This window comes from Aptenodytes forsteri, unplaced genomic scaffold (assembly GCF_000699145.1).
Source record: "Aptenodytes forsteri isolate BGI_AS27 unplaced genomic scaffold, ASM69914v1 Scaffold166, whole genome shotgun sequence".
Classification (NCBI taxonomy): Eukaryota; Metazoa; Chordata; class Aves; order Sphenisciformes; family Spheniscidae; genus Aptenodytes; species Aptenodytes forsteri.
In genome coordinates, this window is record NW_008796110.1 from 2,237,932 (window position 1) to 2,264,131 (window position 26,200).

The 26,200-nt window shown below is 36.3% G+C and overlaps 1 protein-coding gene across 1 annotated transcript in view; it reads left to right on the forward strand.

The window, feature by feature from the left end:
• GRM8 (glutamate metabotropic receptor 8) overlaps positions 1 to 16,942 on the forward strand; it is a 395,144-nt gene extending 378,202 nt beyond the window's left edge. The window contains exons 9-10 of the mRNA XM_009286787.1: positions 11,451 to 11,697; positions 16,893 to 16,942. Coding sequence (XP_009285062.1) covers positions 11,451 to 11,697; positions 16,893 to 16,942 — 297 coding nt within the window. The remainder of the gene's footprint in view (positions 1 to 11,450; positions 11,698 to 16,892) is intronic.
• The last annotated feature ends 9,258 nt before the right edge of the window (positions 16,943 to 26,200 follow it).

Sequence of the window (26,200 nt, forward strand, 5' to 3'; positions counted from 1 at the left end):
GCTGTGTGGTGCTTAGTTGCCAACTGGGGCTAAATCAAGACACCTGGTAACATCTTTCCATAGTTCTCTATAAGGCAGATTTATTTCTTTCTCTTTTTCATCACTAGACAATTATGCATATGAAAGTGACAATTTTGGGGTTACCAACTGGCTGCTTGAGTTTTGAGTGTTCCAAAATGTTAGCTCCCATATTTTCAAATGGATTATAATTGAAGATGTGCCAATCTACATTAATGTATTTTGAATACTTGTCCCCCTGCCACATTTGCTAGTTGTTTTAGCCTTAGGGCAAATACAGTCTGCATTCAAAGTAGATACCTGAAGACTGAATTAATAATAAACATCTTATATAAAATACATTTTGCTAAAAATTATAAAAGTGAAAAAAAAAATCTCTAAATTTTGCTATGTCTTATCTAGATGAATTGATCTAAGTTGTGCAAATCAGAATGCATTTGACTAACGGGGGTTTTAATTTTATAAGTATTTGAAAGGAGTATGAAAGTGATTTGAAGGCTGGACTACATCTCTGGTAGAAAATATCTGGAAATCTTATTAAAAGGAATATTTTTTATTAAATAAAATTGGAAATAAGGTTGAAAATCACCGTTGCACAGAGTACCCAACTGTAGCCCAATAAATATGATTTTTTGTTACTAGGAAAAGTCTACAGGCTTTACATTGACCTGTCAATGTGGGCTTTCGGGATATATTTTGGTTTGTGTCCTGAGCTTGTGTTAATTGTGATAACAACTGTCCAGCAGTTAAAAGACTATTGTCTAACTTGTTTCAGCTTAGCTCTCTGAATACTGTATATGGTAAAGATCTAACAAACCTGTGAAGCCACTCAGTAACAAAGTAACTGGGACTTAATTTCAATTAATAAGCAGTTAATGGGGGGAGGTAGATGGATTGTAGATGGGAACTCATTTTTAAAAAGATGAAATAAGCACACAGTGTTAGAAAATGTAGAAAAACAACCTCAGCTGGACCCAGGACTAAGGAGGAAGGAACACCAGCCATCAACATCATGCACCTTCTCCTGGTGAAGGACTTGGCATGCTGACAATTCAACATAAACTCCCCTTCCCTCTATTCTTCTTGCAGAGGGCTGAATCTGTTGTCTTTAGGAACCAGAGGAGCACTGACAGGATGTGTACCACTGGAGAAAAGGGACTGATACTCAGAAGTTCATGTATAACAGATTTAGCTATATTACTAATGAGATTTTCCTGTAATAATTATATAATTTGAACAGTAAAAGCTAAGATCATTGTAACTGGATTAATAAAAATATTTGCTAAAGTTTTGATTAGGCTGTTAAGATTTTAATTAGACTAACAATAAATTCTTTGCTTGGCATTTTGCCCGTAAGTAGATCTTAAATGTAACACAATATACCATAAAAATCCTACTTCTACATTATGTTGAAGATTCAATTAATGTATAACATAAGAACTACTTTTAAATAATGTCCTTCCTCCGAATTTCCATGCAGCACAGACTTTTTCCAATACAGTTATTTACTATTGACTTTTTTTTAACTGGTATTTGGATATTTCTTAGCTTAGTTTTACAAATCATGAGTACCTACTTTCTACTTGAGCTTTTGGAGTTCAGTACTCCTGAATATCAGGACAGCATACACATTACAACAGACATAGTAGAGATTGGTCTTTGGTCAGTGATGGACTACTGTGGCTCTATTTATAGTAAGGCTGATGAGGTGAATGGATCACATGGCCCTTTAAAAACCGTAATACTGCAATAAATTATGTGCTGTGGTATATGTAAGCTGTATGATAGTGTGATATCTAACCTAACTTATGAGAAGAAAAAAGAATCAAATTACCTACTGATATGTTTAATTACTTTGAAGGTCTGCAAGGCAAGTGCCTAGCATTTTCCATGAGACCTATGTCCTGAGGATGGACCACAGTAAAGAAGCAGACTTTAGTTCATTGCTATTCTTAATAAAACATTGTATTAAGTGTTGCAGATGAAGTAAAGCTGAACATTTTTTTCTCTTCAAAAATGTTGCTCATTTTTAATAAGTAGAATATTTGATAATGCAACACTTGTTTCAGTCTAATCTTCTCCATCTTTTGCCACAAAACAGCATAATTTCTGATGCCAGTGTTCTATGATGTTATCTGTAAAACTGCAGACTAGGTCTACAGGGGTTACACATCATCAGAAAGCTTTTTCAAATGTAGCGATTGCAGAAGAGCTAAAACATCTGAAGCTTGTATACTGAAACAAATAAGGGGAAGAGGAAGGAACAAACCCAAGGAATTAAAACAGGCAAAAAAGCCAATTTTCTAGAATTTTATGGTTAGAGGTGACATTTGCCAATAGAAATGACAACTGCCATTAATGTCCACCATGTTGAGAAAGTACCATGCTGCTAGGAGTCATAGAATCATAGAATGGTTTGGGCTGGAAGGGACCTTTAAAGGTCATCTACTCCAACCTCCTGCCATGGGCAGGGACATTGTTCACTAGATCAGGTTGCTCAGAGCCCCATCCAACCTGACCTTGAACACTTCCAGGGATGGGGCATCCACAGCTTCTCTGGGTAACCTGTTCCTGTGTCTCACCACCCTCAATAAAAAAATTCTTCCTTATATCCAATCTAAATCTACCCTCTTTCAGGTTAAAACTGTTGCTCCTTGAGCTGTCACTACAGGCCTTGGTAAAAAGTCTCTCTTTGTCTCTCTTATAAGCCCCCTTTATACATTGAAAGGCTGCAATAAGGTCTCCCCAGAGCCTTCTCTTCTCTTCTCTGAACAATCCCAACTTTATCAGCCTCTCTCCATAGGAGAGGTGTTCCAGCCCTCTGATCATTTTCGTGGCCCTCCTCTGGACCCGCACTAACAGGTCCATGCTTTTCTTGTACTGGGGCCCCCAGAGCTGGACTCAATACTCCAGGTGGGGTCTCACCAGAGCAGAGTAGAGGGGGAAAATCACCTCCCTCAATGTGCTGGCCACAGTTCTTGTTATGCAGTCCAGGATATGATTGGCTTTCTGGGCTGCAAGTACACATTGCTGGCTCATATCCAATTTTTCATCCACCGGTATCTCCGAGTCCTTCTCTCCAGAGCTGCTCTCAATCAGTTCATCCCTTGGTCTGCATGGATGTCTCCTGTGTTGTCCTCTTAGGCTCTATCTAAAATAGTAACTATACATTGTCAAAAATATTCACAGGCCATGAAGCCAGTTGTCACAGTCTCACTAGATTTATAATATTAAAATCTCTTAATCTCTCATCAAGAGCAGTGTGGGTATATCAACATTACATAGTGGGAATTGTCCCACACTGTAGGCAAACTCCTGGGAAGGGTTTGGGAGAGTGTGAGTTGGTCCAGGCCCAGGCCCACTCATGCTGGGAGTGCTCTAACAGTTTAACGGTTTAAAAGTCCTAGTGCCCTGGCTTATACCATAGCATTGTTTCATTGTCTAATATATAGACATAGTGGTAGAGTATTATATTTATTAGTTGTTCCCCAGCCCTAGAGATCAACTATTTTTTTTTTTTTATTTGATACATTACAATGGTATCCTATTACCCTGCGTGTGACAAAGGAATCATGTCTTGTTAGGAAATGAGATGAAGAAATACACAGAGTTGGGCAACTATTACTGGTCCAAGGAGAAGTTGTTCCCAAATGACAGGGCAGATTAGCAAAGCTTGGTGAAGTGAATGTCTTCAAATTCCCATTATCTGAGTTTCAGGAGTTGTTTTTGTTTGGGATACTGCTGTCCTACTCTTCCTCTGTGGTAAAATCAGGTATTGAGAAGTCACTGGAAAATGTCTGGATGAACTAAGGTTAGTTTTAGGCATGTGGTGAAAAAACACTTTGGAGGGGAAACTATGCAATGCAAACATTGCAATGTGCAGTTGTGGAACATACCATTTCCAATGAGCAGCTGAGGACTCTGAGCTCTCTGTATCTACTTACCTCAAAATAATAAATACAATGCTAAAAAAAGACCTAGTAAAGCCATTCCTTTCTTTGCATAAAATAATTTATGGGTAGAAAGGGAATACTTATAAATATTGCAGGAAAGGTCAAAATTAGACTTAAGTAGAAAATCTGAATGGTGACATTGTTACCATAATTCAGTTTCTGAAATGCAGGTATATACATGTTCTACCGAGGCTACAAGCTTTTATAGCTCCTCTCACATCCAAGCTTTAATGAAAGTTCTTACTTTTTAAAGCTGGCACACATTTAATTTGAAAGTTGTTCCCGCCCTAGAGATCAACTATTTTTTTCTTATTTGATACATTACAATGGTATCCTATTACCCTGCGTGTGACAAAGGAATCATGTCTTGTTAGGAAATGAGATGAAGAAATACACAGAGTTGGGCAACTATTACTGGTCCAAGGAGAAGTTGTTCCCAAATGACAGGGCAGATTAGCAAAGCTTGGTGAAGTGAATGTCTTCAAATTCCCATTATCTGAGTTTCAGGAGTTGTTTTTGTTTGGGATACTGCTGTCCTACTCTTCCTCTGTGGTAAAATCAGGTATTGAGAAGTCACTGGAAAATGTCTGGATGAACTAAGGTTAGTTTTAGGCATGTGGTGAAAAAACACTTTGGAGGGGAAACTATGCAATGCAAACATTGCAATGTGCAGTTGTGGAACATACCATTTCCAATGAGCAGCTGAGGACTCTGAGCTCTCTGTATCTACTTACCTCAAAATAATAAATACAATGCTAAAAAAAGACCTAGTAAAGCCATTCCTTTCTTTGCATAAAATAATTTATGGGTAGAAAGGGAATACTTATAAATATTGCAGGAAAGGTCAAAATTAGACTTAAGTAGAAAATCTGAATGGTGACATTGTTACCATAATTCAGTTTCTGAAATGCAGGTATATACATGTTCTACCGAGGCTACAAGCTTTTATAGCTCCTCTCACATCCAAGCTTTAATGAAAGTTCTTACTTTTTAAAGCTGGCACACATTTAATTTGAAATCACTTACTAGATCTTTCCTTTCTCTTAAAGTTTCTGAAAGCAACTGAAATGTACAGACAAAAATAAAGAGGATTTGTTTTCTCAGTTTTCTCTGCAATGTACAGAATTACAGCCTACGTTTACTGCTAGAGATAATAAACTAATGAATGTCGTACTTTCATGTCTGTGAAAAGACTTTGACTTTTTCTCTCAAAGCCTCATTTTAATCGGTAGTTTGGTAAGAAATGTTTTTAAAAGGTTAAAAAATACATATGTTATGTAGTTTCCCATGTTTTCTAATGGAACAAATGTTTGAAGAATACTCATTCCATGAAGTTTATCTTATACCTGGCAAATAATCTTGTTATATGAGCAAAACAACAACTGACTCGCACCTGTAATGTTTTTCTTCAAGAAAAGATGAATTTTCTTCCCACAGGTCCAGACAGAAAAGTATGCTGTGCACTGAAAACAATAAAAATCTGTAGGTGTAAGCTTATGGGGGTGGAGGTTCTGCAGAGAAGCATGAATCCTTTTGTTAGTTATTGGCACCTTGTCAGCATTGTTACCTCCCTGTTTATACTTTCCTGGTTTCAAATATATTTGCCTGCAGCCAGGCTTTTCCATATTGATTTTTGGTGTGGAATCCATTACATGGCATTTCTTTGTGATTTGTGAACACAACTGTGAAACGATAAATGTTGTCATCCAGTCAACTCTTTAGCAAGCAGCAACACATGCAAAAGCAATTGTAGCGTTATGGCATGTGCATGACTTTAAAAGAAGAACGGGACTGTCTTTTTCTAAACCCTCTAGATTCTGCAGCAGAGGGAGGATGGCTATGAATGCTTTCAGTGTTTTACTGAGACTGAAAAGACTCATGCTCTCTCCACCACAAACGGAGAGGGACCATTTAGCTGTCTTTCCCAATCTGTGAGATGCCTGTGGATAGATGGCATGTATCTTTATTTTATGATGTATCATTTATCTTCTGGCTATGAATGATCTGGTAAAGGCTTCCAACAGCTGTGAGTGAAGGCAAGAGTGGCAGGAGGGTATGACAGCGAAAAACCCTTGTGGGAAACAAAGCTTGCTGCAATTCTGGCCTTCAAAAATGAAACTGGCTGAAGGAGCTGAGAAGATTCACATAAGAGACATAAACTATTTGGTAACAACGATAAGGGAAAAATTAAATCATAATTCAGTCTTCTGCTCTGTTACTGGCAGTGTGGGACACATTCAAGAGTGCCTATCTGGCTCTATCTTTTTCAGCAGGATGGTTCAGACTCCAGTGTTTGATACCGAGGCTGTTTCTTTAGCCTGCGGAGAAAGGCACTTCTAAAGGGCAAATTGTACAGAATTAGCCAATAAGAGACATCAGACCAGCTGTGTCTTTTTAAACATCCACTTCTCTTTGGAGTGCAAGTAGGTGAGTTGGATCTACACTAGGCACCCGGACAGCTTGAGATGTACCAAGCCTTCCCTTTGTGGTTTAGCACTTCACTAACTACTGGACTTCAGTTCATCTTCTGTGTTACCACTACTAGCAGTTAAAGAACTTGCACCAAAGTGGAAAACTTAGATTCAATTCACTCAAGAGATCACAATAGCCATATCTCCCACCTATTCAGGATATACTATTAAAACCAGATTAGGGAACAGGCTGGGTGGGAGGTATCCTCTATATGACCTATTAAAACTGAGTAGAAACGGAAAATAAATAGCATGAGAAAACCATAATTCTGAAGAGAGCTTGAATATAATCTTATGTGTGAAAGTAGGGGAGGACTCAAACCAGGGAAGCAATCTGGACAAAAGTTGTGACATTACCACTATTTTTTTTCTCTAATGAAAGTGGTTGCTTTGTGTTGAACTCAAGGCATGCTGTGTGCATGACATTGCCTCTGCAAGCACGAAACTGATGGGACACTACTCAGGACTTGGGGGATATTTCAATTCTAAGCAGTGAAACCTAGCTGAGAGGTAATCATGCAGCTACCTGCACTGGGACAATTTGGTGCGCACACCTGCTTTGATGCATAAAAATTTTTCAGGTTACCAAGGAGGCAATTCACTTTCAAGTACTTCCAAATTGAAGAAGCCATCAGAGAATCTGTGTTTTTCTAAAATATCCTTTCTGGGTGTCCCAATATTTCCTATGTCGCATTTAACTTTCAAAGTAGAAAGAAGGAGACACGTACTCCTAGAATCAATTGTAGAAGATAGAAAATCCCTAAATATCCACACAGTCATTATCTATTTTAGCTGCTGAGGCAGTCAGAAGCTATATTACCAAGCTTGTAGGACCCTTCTGATGAGGAAAGGGTCCAGGTCATTTGTAAGATAGACAGATTATGTGTCTGAGTGGGTACACAGGGTCTAGATCATTTACATGAGACAGTCTGTTGTGAGGGATCCTTTGTCAATTGTGGAGGTGGAAAACGGTACATAAGAAGTCCTGTATCTGTTCTGGTGTGGGGTTGGGATGGGGGATGGAAACAGGAAGGTATTTAGGCCTAAATTTTTTTCCCACAGTATAAAGATTTTTTTTTCTTGTGCTACAATGGTTTTAGTTTTCTGTCTTATATCTTCTGACTGTCAAGAACAAGGAGAATAGATATAGCAGTCTTTGTTACATCTGTGAAAGGCTTTATTGGACAAAAAGTTTGTGGTTCAGAAGGGATTTTAGCGTGAGGAAATTCATTTCTGTTAACCATGAATCGTTGTGAGAAAGGGACCTTTATTCTCCTGTAGAGTGAGCTACCACTGTGAGACACATGAAAAATTATTCAGACCTCATATCTTATTAAGCTGAACTACTTTTGTTGCTCCTTGATTTTTAGAGCAGCTAAATCTGTAAAAGTTACAAGTAGTTATGTTCCCAGAATAATAAAAGTACCCAGAATGCACAGCCATAAAACATCATTGTCCTCTTGTCAGGGATAAAACAAGGTAAGAGTCAAACAAAGTCAAACCAAGTGTGTGGCATCCTGTTTGCTAGACTTGTGCTTCATCAGGCTGCAAGAAGGGGCACTCCAAAGATGGAAAATATTAGATGCAAGGGATGTTCCTGTCCTATAAGCAGACTCAGACTGCAAAGGACCATTTAAAAAGAAGTAAAGCCCGTTGAGATAAAAGAAAGGGTAATGTTTCTAAACTAAAAGAGGGTAGATATAGACTAGATATAAGGAAGAAATTTTTTACGCTGAGGGTGATGAAACACTGGCTCAGGTTTCCCAGAGAGGTGGTGGATGCCCCATCCCTGGAAACATTCAAGGTCAGGTTGGACGGGGCTCTGAGCAACCTGTTCTAGTTGAAGATGTCCCTGCTTATTGCAGGGGGGTTGGACTAGATGACCTTTAAAGGTCCCTTCCAACCCAAACTATTCTATGATTCTATGATTCTAATAGGAAAAGGAATCAGACCCAGACTGTCATTGACAAGTCTCCAGCTGAGTATGCAATTGCATTAACGTATGGAGTCAGACTGATATACACACCACACAGAATGTGTACATGTAAGTGTATGTTCAAAGCCTTCCTCTCAAGGTCTAGCACGTTTCTTGAAGCCCTTCTTTCTCATTAGCTTCATTAAAGAGTAAGTAGTAAGGGTGATCCATGCAAAACAGTATCCCTGAGGCCGAAGCCCTCTAAAGACTCTATTCACTATTTGAAAACTGTTCTGTTGGAAAATTCCCAAATCATTCTAGTTTTAATGTTTCAATAATTATAATGGCTGGTTCAAAAACACAGCAATCATTAGAAATAAATCCCACTGCATATGAACTGTAATCTGCAATGTGAAACTATCTGTGATTTGGATTTTTTTAAATAGGCTGTTGTGCTGGTCATTTCAATTAAATCCACAGAAAATACATTAGATGTAATGATATAGCTCATGCAAAATACTTGCACTAAGTGCATTGCAATCCATGGGCTCTAATTATTTCAGTGAATGCATGATCAGATTTAGAGTTGATTCACTTATGAAGCTTACTTGAATGTAAACTTTCAGGCAGACATGTTTTCTCTTTAGTATTTGTAAGAACTTAGTACTGTGGGACTTCTTATCACAAAAAAGTTCATTGAGATTTACCATAATGCATGTATTTGCTGCTAATGTGACTAGTACTATTACATGAATGTATGTATTTTACCCTATAACATCCAGAGGTTCTTTATCCTTTTTTATCATGTAACTCTTATACTGAACTATGAGAGAAAGACGAGCCTTACAGCTTGGGTACTTGATAAGGACTTAAAAAATATGTATTTAAATGCCAGGCATTGTTATAGATTCCATGAGTGAGGCTCAACTAGCCACTTAACTGTGATGAGTTGGAGTTTAAAAAATGATAAGGCTTCAAAAAAGGATTTTTTATGTTTAATGGAATTTTCATATGCAATACAGTTTGTTAAAGGTATTACTTGCATTAATTTCAGTTTTGCAAATCCGATTAGGAAATATATGCATCTTTAGGAACCAAAATACTTCTGCTTTCGGATGCCACAATGCAACACTTAACCCTAAAAGCCACTGCTGTACCAGTTTAATTGGAGATCAGACAATCTGGTTCGGAGAGAAAGGGATATGTCATTGGTGCTGTTTGCATGTGAACATGCATCTGCACAGAGATCCTTCCACAGAAGTCTGAAAACAACTGCTTATTAATGTAACTGTGTGAGGTTTTCTTTAGAAGTGTTCATGTAAAATGTATGTCAAGCTCTGCTTTCAGGCACACCACTGTCATTTTGGAGATTGAATGGAATAGAATTATTTCACTGGTGTGAGAAAAGACTGTATTGTGTATATTTCCTGATGTATTGTCTTGATGTATTATTGAAATGAAGGAAGGTGTTGCTCCTGTAACTTTTGTCAACACAATAGGAAGACAATCCCGATTGTCTTTTCAGTCTGGTGCTGTCCCTGAAAGCAGGTTCAGCTTCTTACAAATCTTGAAGCATTGCCAGTCTTTTCTTAAAGAGTAGATTGGGCTATCCCTCATTTTATGGTAATATTTGGCAGTTTTCTGTACAATTACACAGATACTTTGCAAGGTGGTTCAGAGTAACAGTCCACACTTCCAAAATACATTTGTCACATTTCTCACCTAACATTGCTTTAAGTGAGAGCACAGTTTATTTGTGATCTCTAAGGAGAAACTATCTAATGGAAAAACTTTGTAAGCTGAAAGACATTAAAAAATGTTCAACTATAATAGTGACTGCACACCAGTTTATTATATCTCTACTTTTCTGCCAAGGGCCAAGTTACCCAAGGACACTTAATAAAAACAGATGATCTGAAGCTGACATTGCAGACAGACTTACTACCTTATCTCCAGGCTAATGTGATAGTATTGGCTAGTGCTTAAAAAAAATGGCTGACAAAAATGTCAGTGAAGCCACTGCCAAGGCAATGAACAGGTTTTACTTCAGTATCTTTTTCAGCATAACAACATGATTACTGAGAGATTTCCTATTCAGTTTAGCAAACCACAGAGAATTGTAAAATAAAATTGTTGCCTCATAAAATGTCTAATAAAATATAATTTCCTAAGAAAAAATAAATGTTGAGCAGAACTACAATTAGTATTTCTAACACACTATCTGAATACTTCTCCAGATAGAAACTTCTCTCTGCTGTTCTTACAGAGTGATCATTGTCATTTTCTTTTATGGGACTATGGAAGACCAGAGTTGCTTTCATTTTGTAGGTGGTAACAAACAATAGACAGACTTACTCAGAAATGTCAGATTTTTCCTTCGTATCTATAGGGGACTGAGGTCCTTTGTGATCTGATTTCCTGGTTCCCCGATTTTCTGATTTCTGAGTTAGGACTGTGACAAATTAATGTATTTATTGTGTGCCAACAGAGCATTGTGACTAGAATTCAACAGTTAGGTGGAAATGTTAAAAACAAACAACCCCCTCCCAAACTCAAGAATATTTAAGCTTCACTACGGAGAAACTATTTTTTTTTTTCCCCCAAGCTTGAAACTCAAAGAATATATCAAAGAATTAATTAGATTCTGCATTATGCCTGCTGCTGGTTGAACCATGCTGCACACACTGCTGAATCACCACATGGAATATTGTTGTAGAGGCTTCTGTGTATTAAAGTAGATGATACAAAGTAACCCTATTGTCACTCCTCTTTTCCTGTACAGATATATTTGTTTATTTTCTGAAAATGCAGTTGCTACAACATCTTGATTACTTTTATGAGAATTAAGTTTAATAAATATTATGTTGTTTCTACCATCTACTCTTAAGGTTAAAAAACCAACATGAAACAGCCATACTTGACTATAATTAAAGGCAACCAAAGTCAAGGGTCCTTCTGATGTATGTACAGAAAAGGAAGAATGTTATTGGTTCCCTTTCTACCTAGTAATTTTAAGTCAATTACTTTATTTTCCTTCTTATATTAAATTAATATAACAATGATTTTTATGTTGTTGTTTCTTTCCTTCCCCAGATGTACATCCAGACAACAACACTTACTGTCTCCATGAGTTTAAGTGCTTCTGTGTCTCTGGGCATGCTCTACATGCCCAAGGTTTATATTATCATTTTTCATCCAGAGCAGAATGTTCAAAAACGGAAGCGGAGCTTCAAGGCTGTAGTGACAGCTGCCACAATGCAAAGCAAACTGACCCAAAAAGGAAATGACAGACCAAATGGCGAGGTCAAAACTGAACTGTGTGAAAGTCTTGAAACCAACAGTAAGTCATCTGTAGACTTTCCCATGGTCAAGAGTGGCAGCACTTCCTAATAGATGTACGTTCACAAGAATGCACTTTCTTTTAATAATAAACTTTATTCTTTTTGTTGCTTGTTCTGCATGAATCCAGTGAAGATGTGTCAGAATTCATGTACTGCCGAATGCAGGAATGCCTAGAGTTGTTTCAAACAAATTGTTTTTCACAGAAGGCTAGTAAAAAAAGAAAAAAAAAAAAAAAAAGCACAAGCAGATTTTGGAAAGCTGCATCTTTTTAAAATGATCTGTTTTAGCTAGTGCTAATTTGATGTGTTGTGCATTGCTGTGCCAGTCGTGGTATGTCCTGACAGTTCATGAGGTGTATTTATGGTCATCATTGTATATTCAAAACTCAAAGGCTGTTGAAAAAAATATAATGAAAACAGCTAACTTTTTATTTGGCAGTTAGATACAGAAGTGAAAATAATACTTTTTACCTTTCCACTTTAACTTAATATTTGTTGACTTGTTCATTTATCACAACTCATGAGTACTAATGCTTCCCAGAATAACATTTTCCATCCAGGTTTTTATTGTGGTCCTACTCATCTTGGTACAAAATCGTGATAATTCATATACAGCTTAATCATTACATGTTCTAATACGTCATGGGTTAGTAATGGAAAAAAGTTCTTTCCCATGTCAGAAAAGTTCTTGAATCTTGACACATCTTTAAATTGCTCTGGTATAGAAGAAAACAGAGGTTATATCTTCCATTCCACCACATGACATACAGTCTTATGAACTGGACTTCACAATAATAATAATCAAATATGAGTAGAGCCAGTAACTTTATCCCCAGAGCTTAGTAGTAAAGGAGAATTGGTTTCTATTGAGGAGTTAGAGGTCATATGGAATGGACAGCAGCTATTACAGTTAAAGACAATTTTTTCAGTCATTTTACTGCAAATGAGGGGGTTTTTTTGAATTTTTATTACTTTTTGTTGATGTTGACAGGAGATTAAATAGTACTATTTTGCTTGAGTACATTCAGACAAGTCAGTACCGAGTTTGCAGAAAAATATTGTACTTATTTCAGAAAAATGCAACCCCCCACTGAATTCAATCAGAGTTTGCCAGATTGAAGACTATATAAAAATAGTCCATAAGTATACCATATTATAGTTGCTGATGCATGGAGGATACTGAGTGCAAACCAATTCACTTGAAAAACTCATGACCCTTCAAAATGTGTAAATCTGCTAGACTGAGCTATGGGTTTATACAGCTTCAGATTATGACATATAACAAAGGACAAAAGGAGAAAGGCAATGAAATTCCTTGTTGATCAAATAATAGCATGGAAATATAAGAACTCAATAATTTCTCAAATCTTCAGAAGTCACCAAAAGAAAATTCAGAAGGGAGAGGTGGATTTTGCTGAGTTTGCAAAATGATAAACTTCTGAGGAAAGGTCAAAGGAGGGATTCCACAGTAGGGTGAGAAAGAGTGTTAATAAGAAAGTCTTGGGCATCTGTTGTTTATCTACTGTACCTAATTAAGAAATGCTGTGTCTGGTATTCCTTAAACTATGATTATGCATAATTCATGGAAACAGCTGCTATTGGAAGCAAGTCTGCTTCTCCAGTAGTGTGATGTGTGCAGGGTAATGCTTATTTACTGTGCTCTAAACATGATTTTAACAGTAGCACATCTATATAATTCTGAGCTCACTAGGAGTATATCCTCTCTAGGCTTTGATCCAGGCATCATAATGTTTCATAGGCAAAAATTCAGAGTCAAGTTATTTGCACTCCAGAGAGGTGTCCTTATATAATTGAGCTCTTGGCCTCAAGATGGGTTTCTCCCTTCCCCAAAATTGTTCTGTACCATTTGGATTTTATCAACTTCCCTCTTTTCTGCCAAAATAGTTATTGTCAAAACTTTTGTAGGTTCCTGTGAATTATCAGTGCACAATGCTACGTAAGTTCTTTTCACTAGGTCAATAGTAACAACCTCTCAACATTGCAAAATTTCTTCTTGTGCTGACTCCATGTGAGGTAGATGTTTCTTTTCAATAATAGTATATGAAGCTGATCGCAACAAATCAGGCTATTCCTAGTATACCAGAAGTGGGTGGCAAGTGTTTCCCGCCATTTCCCAAGCACAAATACTGGTACTGATAACAATGGTTATAACCAGGTGAGAAATAAGATGAGACCGTCAGGTAATTCCTTTTGCTTCCCATCCAGAGACAGCTCTGCTCTGTCTGGTTTGTCCTATTCCATGTAACAGACTTTATTCCATGTTGTCCCTGCATGAATACAGTCATGGTTTTTTGTGGAAATACATTCATATTCAGTGGAAAACAAATTGTATCTGGGAAACAGGATGAAAAAAAAAATATCCAGATGCAATTACAGAAGGCATAATAATGACAAGTACTTTAAATGCATATAGGTCAGATCACAATAATAATTCTAAATTGCTTTAGATCCTCTTTTATTTTATTCTTTTTCTTTTTGTCTCATTCCAACAGCAATGTAGTAACAGGAGCTAGAAAAGAATGTTCATTCCCAGAAATATTTTGAGGCAAGTCTGTTACTTTCTCTGGCCACCTATGCTTGCCAAATGTGGTTCATGTTATTACTATGAAATGCTAACAGTCTTAAAGAGCAGGACACCAGTTGCTGAAACTTTCAGATCCCCAGACAGAAACTGTAGGCTTATTACAGTGAACTATAAAGACGCTTGCAATATTCATCAAGTAAAAAACCATTGTTTGGAGATGAGATTAGATTTAATACATTTTGAACTACTATTTACACTAGCTTCCTGTGCTATCATTTTTTAAAGTAACAACACTCAGAACTCAATAGGATAATTTTTGTTTCTTGATCAGTCCTAGATTAATTCTGTCAAAGCTATTTAAGTCTCAGACATACAACAAAGTTACAGCAAATTAACAAGTTACTTTAAATCAGCTGAGGTGTAGTAGCTACTTATTTTTTTATTTTGAGCTTCTTGCAAACGTCCTCACATAATTCAGCTTACTGAGTTGTGATAAATCCGATTATGTTACATCGCTGTGGGCTAAAAACATACACATGAAAAGTTATCATAGAACTCAGCTGATACAGGGTAATGTGGTAAGCTAGCTTAACCTGATCACGTATTTGAGCCTATTTTCAGGGTGACAGAAAAAAATAAGCTCTGCTCCCTCCATCCTTTTGTTCCCAAGAGTGCAGAGTTTGCAGATGTGCATTTATTTGTTATTTCTTAGCTGGGAACAAAATCCTTTTATGCTCTAAGGAACTCGGTGCCATTTCAGCAGTCCTGCATTATTTTCAGAAGGAACTTAACAGGCCAAAGGAAAAATAGAATCCTCTCAGAAATCCAGCTGTGGGAGCATGGGAGAGTTCAGATGGGAGCAGTACATCCCATCTGAAAGATCTGAAAAATGTAAATGAGGCTATATTTGCTTCAAGTGTCCCAATACATGCAAATAAAGCTATTTCATGTGGGTGCTGGAATACCGTATTCAACTATGTGAAAGACTTGCCTAGTGTGCCAAAAACAATCCTTTCATGAACTAGCTCTTCCAGACACAAAGTACTGGAGCTACCTGTACAAGTGGAAGTAAGAAATATTAAGTTTTGCAGCATCCTTTTGATTATTCATTCTTATATATACATTCTTAGGGAACAAAAATTATTGTGATATATGAATTATAATGGTCTGGTTCTGTTGTGTCTTACAAAATGGCAAATGTAATATTAGAATCAAATTGCCCAGTAACTCAAAGAAAACATGAAGAAAAAGCAAGCAGCAAACTTAGTTATTTATACTACCTACTATTATTTTGCAGCAATTTTAGTGATCTTGATTTAGTTTAATCTTTGGTACAGGAGAGAGAAACTGTCATTTCTTGGTTTCTGTAGTCTGTTCTTCCCAAATCATCACAGTGTTGGGCTGGATTTAGCAGTTAGCATGATGAATCCTTTTCCTATCTATCTCAGCTGTTCCCACTGGATTCTATACAGAAAAAAGAAATTGAAGGAAGGAAGGAAGGTATGGGAATAGAATTAAGATCTTTGAATCTATAGACCAGACAACTTTTGTGCCATCAAATTATTTTCATCCTGCCAGCTGCAGTCTTCACTATCATAAGCAGAACATGTCTGTAGCAGAAGGAATAGAAAACATATTTGGGAAGCCAAATTCCTCTTTATGCAGTGTGACATAGACCTTATTATAGAGACAAAAAAGAGACTCAGTCCCCCAGCAGTCTGATTTGCCAGGTACCCAACTGGTTTAAAATTAGGGATCTGCCTGTGAGACCTGATGTCACCACTTCCCTGTTCCCACCACTACCTTAACACAACAGTGGAGACTTGGGACATATTTTTTACAGCAAAAGGATAAGATATAAGGGCTAGAAGCTGACACAAACTTCCACATAAGATTCATAGTTGTTCACTTTTTTTTTTTGTTTAACTTTCTCACCATATTGCCTCATTCTGAACAAGGGGTATCATCAGCTTTGCCCAAAGGAAGAAATGATCAGCTGACCATCAACATAAGGAGACTATAATAGCATGACAGCTCTAAAATACAGCCTATGCTCTCATAAGCATTTCTGCTGGCTCACTTATATGCTTTGTGTCTGAAGGCTCTCCAGAGAATATGTGATGTAGGCATTACTACTCAGTTTTGCTAACTTGGAGAGATGTTTCCCATGTTGGGCTTTGCTCCTTTCAAGGAGCATAAGCCTCCTTCTAGATGGACAACTCACTACTAGCTGCAAAGTTGTCTTCAACCAGTAGAAGAGAGAGAAAAATCCAAGCTCTAAATTAAAAAACATCTATACAGAAATCAACCAAAATAATACCAGACAAATAGTATGTTGAAATTCTGTTACAAGTATGCTAAAACCACTCATCATTGTTCTTGTCTATTGACCTCTGTTTCCCCAAGTCATAAACAAAATAAGTTATCATCAATAACACAGAACTTGAGATCCAACTTACTCACTGCTTATATACATGCTTAAACTTTCTTACTTTATTCCATGAACATGGGCCATTTTATTTGGAAATATAGCTGGACACCATCTGAGTTCAAATGCTAAATATGTTTCTTTTTTTCCTTCTCTCTTGATTCTAAAAATCCTGAACTTTGTTTTTTGTTGTTGTTTGTTTTTGGTTTTTTGATTTACAGCCTCCTCTACCAAGACAACTTATGTCAGTTACAGCAATCAGGCAAACTGAGCAGGGATGAAATTCACTGGAAGACCTACAGGATGGGATCTTGCAAACAAAGACTTTACCACCACCAAAATTCAGTCTTGGAAATATTAGTAGACTACATTCAAATCAATAGTCAGTCTCCTAAAGGACAAGGATTAAACAAGAGGCAAAAAGCAAAAAATGACAAGGGAAGGAATAGTCCAGTTTTATAAGGTAGAGACAGAGCGTCAAGCTTCTGAACTGTTCACTCACAAAAGGAAGTAAATCACAAAAGGAAAAAAATGTTAGCTTGTGAAAAAAAATGCTGTTGAAACAAATCATGTCTGATGTTATATTTGTAAGTACTTTTTTGTGATTGTGACAATTTCCTTTCCTGTCCTACATTGTTCAACTCGTAAAAGAAGATGAGTTTGTTTCTTGTGACGGCTGACTGAATTAAGTACTGGGTTATGCTAAAATAAATGCAATGATCAACGCATGCTAATTTTTATACAAAATAATTTATTTCTAATAATAAAGGAATGTTTTGCAAATGTTGAGACTTGTTTTGTTGCAGTTTTAAGGAAAAAAGTTCTTACACTGTTGTCTATTGTTTGTTTAGAATGTGCAGTAAAGGTGGGTGTACAAATAAAATAATAATCATGGCATCAGAAGAATGCAGTGTAAACTCTAAGCATGTGTGTGTGTGTGTGTGCACGTGTTGCGTGTATGTACGTGCATGCCTGCATGCATGTGTGTTTGTGTACTCTGCAGTGTGTGAATTTATTTGTTCAAAACTTTGTGACTATATTTTCTAATGGAAGGATTTTTTCCCCCTTCTCACCCTCAGAGTAAGAGCATTTTATATGTTTGTAAAGTGAAGGAGTCCTGACAGTAATTATTTTGTATGATTGTATTATATTTTTGAACCTCCACTAATAATTTTGATCTTTTTCATTTCTGGAACTTACAGTTTGTAAGACTTTATGACAGCTAGACTGGATTAAGCTGAAAGTCTATTCAGCCTAGTATCCTGTCTCTGACAGGGGAATGTAGCAGATGCTTATCTCAATAAAGGTGACTTTGAAATAACAGGAGAGAAATCAATGGAGAATTTGGAAAGCAGTAACCTAGTGGATATATGTAGTATTGCCTTATTAACACTTAAAAATCAAAGAAATGGATGTCCATCTACAATCTTCACATCTTCTAACTCCCATGTCAAATGATTGTGTGTGCATTAGAAATGATTATGCAAAGAGAAAGAGAAATTCATATAGATATCTATCACGTTAATAAACCCCTCCAAAGAAGTTTAAAAAAGACAGCTAGGGACTTTCCACTTTGTTACTATACCTGTGATGTTCTTTAAGACTTTTTCACTCCATACATTACTTACCATTCGTCAAGTCAATGGGTCTTCACAATCAGTTAGTTATTAAATGTTATTTCTCCTGAATTAGCCTGGATGGCTCCTTGTGCTTTTTTCCCCAAAGGAGCTGTATTTTTGTAACGTATCTTAAAGAAGCTGTGGTGGGTCCTAAATTATATGAATGAAAGTTGAAGTGTCTGAAACTGAATCTCTTTCTGTTACAATGTCAACATTTAAACTCCAGCACAGTCAGCAAACTGCATGACAGTGACTTTCCATTTTCAAAATATTTGACAAAACATAGTTAGTTTTTCCCAGCATTTAAATGCCTGAATTATTAACCGATGATTGCTTTGGTATAGTGTGGTATTGTGTGTTTGGTATGTGTGATATATTGTGTGAAAATTCCTTTTTTGACTATGCCACAAACACATCAATCCCAAACCTATAAACCAATACGTGCTTAATTTTAAGCATGAGTACTGCAGCTAATGCAATGAGACCTGCAAACAAACTTCATAAAAAAGTTTTAGTTCTGTTTTGTTAGCTACTATCTCATCAAATTTAAGTTTTTTTTTGTCAAAATGGTTTGATTAGATCCAAGTTTTAACAAGACAGAGTTCTGTGTCTAGGATGGATTTCCTAAGAGAGAAAGAGTGAGAATCTGTTTTATCTGAAAACAAAAGTTTTGGCACAGTTTCTTTTCAAGAAACCTTTGAAAATTTTAGTTTTCAATCCACAACAAAAAAAGTTCCAAATATTTTGTTTGCAATATCTATACATAATTACATGAGCACAACAACATGCATATTTGAAAAAAGTACATAGGGATTGCCTTTAAAACACATTTCATATACACATAAAGATTAATATATGATATATGACCAGTTTCACAGTAGTCCAAAGAAAATGTTATTCTGAACAGATTTACCGATTACCGAATACACTTTTTTTGGTTGAACTGCAGGGTAAAAATGCAATGCAAATTATTCTGTGCATTTTCTATGTCATTCTTCCTGAAACATGGAGCATATTAAGCCTATGAGTCTCACTGGTATTAATGTAACTCATCAGATAAATGAGCACATAATATGAATTATAGAATAAACTGGGCATTTTCAAAATACAACAGAACAGCACTGGTCTACAGGTTTCACTTCTATAGAGTAGTTATGTGCAGTTTATGCATTTGCATGGAATGGTGCATATCTATCTCCTGTAACTGTGAACAAAGACACATTATTCTCTTGTATTCCTCTAGACCTTTGGAAGAGCAATGCACTTTATTTTAGAATGAAATGTCGACTTTGTTCTCCTCAGCTTAAGAGACTTTTTCCTGTACAGACAGTAGCAGTTCCAAAGATTTTTTTCTAGCAACCCGATTCGTGAGTTCTGCTTCCAAGATTGTGTCTTCAGGTGACTTTAAGTCCCATTTGTGCAATAGATTGTGCATCAGCTCTACAAGTCCTAACTTCTAGGTTAGGTGACCTAAATTTTGTGACCCCACCTGAGCCCTGCTTGGGGGAATATTGATTAAGAGACTGCAGTTTACAGCCTCTAACCAAGACTGATGTACCTTTTTCAGCATCATCATTGAACACAAACAGTTCAGATGAAGGAATTAAATATATTTCAATGAGAATTAGCCTGGATGGCTCCTTGTGCTTTTTTCCCCAAAGGAGCTGTATTTTTGTAACGTATCTTAAAGAAGCTGTGGTGGGTCCTAAATTATATGAATGAAAGTTGAAGTGTCTGAAACTGAATCTCTTTCTGTTACAATGTCAACATTTAAACTCCAGCACAGTCAGCAAACTGCATGACAGTGACTTTCCATTTTCAAAATATTTGACAAAACATAGTTAGTTTTCCCCAGCATTTAAATGCCTGAATTATTAACCGATGATTGCTTTGGTATAGTGTGGTATTGTGTGTTTGGTATGTGTGATATATTGTGTGAAAATTCCTTTTTTGACTATGCCACAAACACATCAATCCCAAACCTATAAACCAATACGTGCTTAATTTTAAGCATGAGTACTGCAGCTAATGCAATGAGACCTGCAAACAAACTTCATAAAAAAGTTTTAGTTCTGTTTTGTTAGCTACTATCTCATCAAATTTAAGTTTTTTTTTGTCAAAATGGTTTGATTAGATCAACGTTTTAACAAGACAGAGTTCTGTGTCTAGGATGGATTTCCTAAGAGAGAAAGAGTGAGAATCTGTTTTATCTGAAAACAAAAGTTTTGGCACAGTTTCTTTTCAAGAAACCTTTGAAAATTTTAGTTTTCAATCCACAACAAAAAAAGTTCCAAATATTTTGTTTGCAATATCTATACATAATTACATGAGCACAACAACATGCATTTGAAAAAGCAGTACATAGGGATTGCCTTTAAAACACATTTCATATACACATAAAGATTAATATATGATATATGAATATCTTCCAGTTTCACAGTAGTCCAAAGAAAATGTTATTCTGAACAGATGAAAAAGCAGTACATAGGGATTGCCTTTAAAACACATTTCATATACACATAAAGATTAATATATGATATATGAATATCTTCCAGTTTCACAGTAGTCCAAAGAAAATGTTATTCTGAACAGATTTACCGAGACCAATATACACTTTTTTTGGTTGAACTGCAGGGTAAAAATGCAATGCAAATTATTCTGTGCATTTTCTATGTCATTCTTCCTGAAACATGGAGCATATTAAGCCTATGAGTCTCACTGGTATTAATGTAACTCATCAGATAAATGAGCACATAATATGAATTATAGAATAAACTGGGCATTTTCAAAATACAACAGAACAGCACTGGTCTACAGGTTTCACTTCTATAGAGTAGTTATGTGCAGTTTATGCATTTGCATGGAATGGTGCATATCTATCTCCTGTAACTGTGAACAAAGACACATTATTCTCTTGTATTCCTCTAGACCTTTGGAAGAGCAATGCACTTTATTTTAGAATGAAATGTCGACTTTGTTCTCCTCAGCTTAAGAGACTTTTTCCTGTACAGACAGTAGCAGTTCCAAAGATTTTTTTCTAGCAACCCGATTCGTGAGTTCTGCTTCCAAGATTGTGTCTTCAGGTGACTTTAAGTCCCATTTGTGCAATAGATTGTGCATCAGCTCTACAAGTCCTAACTTCTAGGTTAGGTGACCTAAATTTTGTGACCCCACCTGAGCCCTGCTTGGGGGAATATTGATAAAGAGACTGCAGTTTACAGCCTCTAACCAAGACTGATGTACCTTTTTCAGCATCATCATTGAACACAAACAGTTCAGATGAAGGAATTAAATATATTTCAATGATTGATTCTAATTAGGTTGAATGGTCTTTTTTTCAGCTTACTGGGGCTTTGTCTCCAGTTTAGCTATTAAAACAAAAAGCAACCTCCTAAAAAAAAGAATAACTATAAAGAAAGTACCAGAGAATTGTATAATACAGTTGAAGGAAAAATTGCTACAATTTTGCAACATGAGTATAAAAAAGGATGAAATTTAGAAAAATTGCTTCCACTGTTCTTTACTTTTTATATTACAAGGTCCATTTTTACGAGAATATTGGGGAAGTTCAGTCAGCAATAAGAAGAGAAATCCCCGCAGAGTCTGTTGTTATTGTGTCCTTGAATACTCATCCAGTTGCTGCATTTTTCTTCTCTTTATGAAATAGCCATCACTTAATCTTTCTATACAGAAAATTCACTGTTTGGGATTTTTTTTAGTTTGTTGGGGTTTTTTTGGTTCTTTTTTTTTTTTTTTTTTTTAACCACATCTGTTTCTACCTTTTTCTGCTCTTTATCTTATAGCATTGACATTCATGAAGCTACGGTTAAACCATTAGCAACATTTCCATTATGAATTATATTATCTAACACACACAAAGATTCTGCAGGTTGAAACTTGGCATGTATTGTCTTAGTGAATATGCAAAAGAATGTAAATGGAAAAATAGAATTATTTAGGTAGGTTAAAATGAAAAGCTTACAAACAAAATAAAGTCCTGAGGTAGACGTAATCAGAAGGTGGTAGCAATTTAAAAACTGAGATTTGGCCAATGATCATAATACAGTATGTTCTAGTTATGCAATTAGAAAAATTGAAGGAAAAATTATAGGAAAGGACCATAAAAAAATATAAATATTCAGATACATTTTCACATACCTTTTCACTCTCCTTCCTTCAAAGTATATTTTGAAGGCCTCTGGCCCTACTGTAAAACCCATTCAAGTTAATGAAGGTCTTACCTTTAATTTAGCAGATTTGAGATCAGGCATCAGAATATTTATCATTAAATTAAACCATAGCTTTTTTAAATTATTAGGTTTGAACAAATGGCTGTCACTGAAAACTACATTACTTATAGATCAATTATCAATTTTTAACTATATTTTAATTGATAATTATAACCCTTAAAATGCTTTATGCATACAAGTAACTGGTGTATAAATCACATGTGTTTATAAAAAAATCTGTGCAAATTAGGTTTTATGAATTAAATGGCGTTATGGGACTGCTAAGCTAGATCTTCTGTTAGCCTGACTTTGAGACACAGGGCACTCTTAAATCACATAGTCTTCACTGGTATCTGAAAGTGCGCAGCAACTACAACTTCAGAGGTTCATTTTAACCTGATCTAAAACAAATGATTGTTGAGGGGAAAAGAACCAAGCAGTGAAATCATTAGAGGAATATAGACTATGATAGATAACTCTCCTTAGGTCTGATTGATTGAAGTTAAACACCTCGGTACCTAAAAGATCTGGATCTCAGAACTTTGCATTTATAAAGAAGGAATAGGTGAAGGTCTTGAACTGACCTGCAACCTTAGTTCTGCAAACTTTCACTGTCTCACTTCAAAAATGTGAGCAGTTCATTGTAGAAAAATTAAAATGTGTACAGATCAAAGCCTGGGTTGGTGCCTCTAGCTTGCAGACAGGTGACAGGGTGAGATCCCCTGTCAATGGCACTGTCTTCCAATACAGAAGCTGTCCCAACATATAAATCTAGTGCATACCAGTTTTAGTATACTTTGGCAAGATTTGCTCTCTCCTATCAACGATACATTTCCACAGACCCCAAAGATTTAAGGTATGCTAAAGATTTCATCCAAAGTCAAGTGAAGTTCACAGGAGTCTTTGAGTAGACTTACTTGGTCAGAGCCACCCAGAGGGACTGGATGATTCTACTTATTTCTAGTCCAGACTGTAACCTGAAACCATCCAATGACTTATAAATCAGATGGGCAATACACAATGTCAAAATACATTCCAATCTAATTTTTATCCAGAAGAAACTACCATTGTTATGAATGAGGTCCCAGTGGCAAGACCAAAAGATGTATGTTAAAAGCACAGTGACTGAAGTATTATACTAATGAAAACCTGCAGGGTATGGCTTATGCACGTTAATGAAACAGTGTCTGAAAATGTGATTATCCAAGTTTTGTTAAACGAAGGGCTTGTCTCAAGTATTTTCAGTCCACTCAGATTTCACAGTAATTCAGTAGCTGAGATCTTGAAGTTTAAGAACTAAACTTTTGTGTAGGCAGAGTAACATTTTTTTAATCTAAAACTATAAAAAATCTTTATTGTCCAAACTTAGGGTTTAGTTCCGATCATGGAGAAGCAGACTACAGTTTTAAAATTGCTATCACTGGTCATTCACGTGTGAGTAGGCTGAAGCAACTCCATCAGGACACACAACTTTGTTTTACTGAGATCAGGAACAAGTCCTTAATGTTATTTTGTGAATACAAGATAGATACAATGAGGTCTGAATGATGCTATGTATCAGGTCAATGAACCAGAAATTAAACAGAATTTACAGACAATACTTTAACTGTTCTATAGAAAGAGTAATGGGCCACTTAGTCAAAAATCCCCTTTTCAAGATATGCCTAAATAGCAATTTCCACAGCAGGGATTTTAACTAATAGTATGAGCTCTCTTCCAATGAATAGATAATTTTTGTTACTAACCAAGGAAGGAAATGAAGGAAAGCATTCCTAACAGATCCAGTTTGTAAACGTATTGTGTTGGAATACAACTTCCTCATTTATGCATCTACTTAAAGGCAGAATGTGAAAGCAGAAGACATAGCATAGTAGATGGATAAAGAGAAAATGTCTTTCTTGCACTATTCTTTTTTAATGCTTTGGTTTGAAAATGCACATGAATGATCCAGCATATTTCACCATCACATCAGCCATTAAATAAAATGATAGCTTATCACTATGCTTTCAAATAGCTTACATGTCAACTGGTATACTTAAGAAATTACATATGGATCTACATATTCTGGTTAAATTTTAAAGAGCAAAATTCAGTGACAGAAGAGGTAAGCATTACTTTTCCCAGTTTCAGTGGTATCTAATCTAATGGCACCTTTACCATTTGTGGTACTGCAAGTGTTTGCATCCAGAAAACACCATTTCATATTTTGCATGCATGTTTCATTTGCTGTGGATGATTACCTCCTGCAATCTAACTGTGAAATGGTCTTTTTTCTCAGCAAGAAGTCATTTCTTTCTGACTTTCTCCTGAAATTTCAGTAGCTAATAAGAGAGAGAAGTATATGTGTCACTAATCCTTATTGTGTTTCCTGGGAAAGTAAATGGTTGTGGTTAATGGGATACAGCAAATACAAGAAGGAATAGATCTTATCTGTGAACTGCATCCTATACTTCTGAATATATGTAAGTTGTATTGTCTCCTTTTAGCTTCTTACTTGGCTTAAATTTACCAGTAAAATCATGAGAACTGCAAAATACATTTGGTGGAAATAATCTGTTGCATCTATGCAATGAAAACAAGTTGGCTGGTGTGAAAGACGTATTCAGCTGGAAGAATTTTGGTTAGGATTGATAACTTAAAGGAAATTGGAAAAATTAGTAGTGATTCCACTAGATTTTTTTTGTCAGGAAATGAACTACAAATTAAGGTTGTGTTAAACTTGTTTCAGTAATAGTCTTATGAAGATTTTCAAAGTTTGTCTGCAAAAGGTCACTGTAGAATCCTTTGTACATTTCATGAATGTTGATAACTCTCTAAATTCTTCCATCACATTGAAACACAAAACTGATGGAGAGCAATAGTTTTTCTGTTTGGCATTATAGTATGACAGCAGGTGGTTAGCTCCCAGGAACTTACTATTTTCAATGGTACAGCAGCAGGGAAGAGAAGAGAAAACAGCAGTGTCCCCCAGAGCTAAAACAGTGTTAGCAGTACAGTAAGATGCACAATATCCTGAACGGCAAACAAAGCTTTTGTTTGTATTACACAAATGACTTGTCTTTCAGTAGAAGTGGAGCAATATGACATGCAGAGGAGTATGGACATGAAAAAAAAAAAAGAGCAGTGACAGAACAACAGTACCTGAACCCCTACTGGAAGCAGCAGAAAATGTTGGAAAGCTCCACTGTCAAAGAACTGTGTCAGCTCCAAAGAGTCCATGCTGACCTCTGTCAAGGGCACACACCATCCCCAGAGCGTGTGTTAATCTTACATACTCCACAGAAATGCGGTGAGCAAACATGAGAAAATAATCGATGGGAGCCGTCAGAGCTAATGTTGGATGAGGTAGCAAATAAGAACAAAGACTCATTTTTCTTTGAAATTCAAGAAAATATTATGATAGTGTCCAAGGAACACATGCAACTTCTGCAAAGACCTGCAAATACAAATTTTTTAACATTTGTGTTAAAAACTTGTGTGCCCAGGTGGCCAAGAAGGCCAATGGCATCCTGGCCTGTATCAGAAATAGTGTGGCCAGCAGCAGTAGGGAAGTGATCGTGCCCCTGTACTCGGCCCTGGTGAGGCCGCACCTCGAATACTGTGTCCAGTTTTGGGCCCCTCACTACAAGAAGGACGTTGAGGTGTTAGAGCGTGTCCAGAGAAGGGCAACGAAGCTGGTGA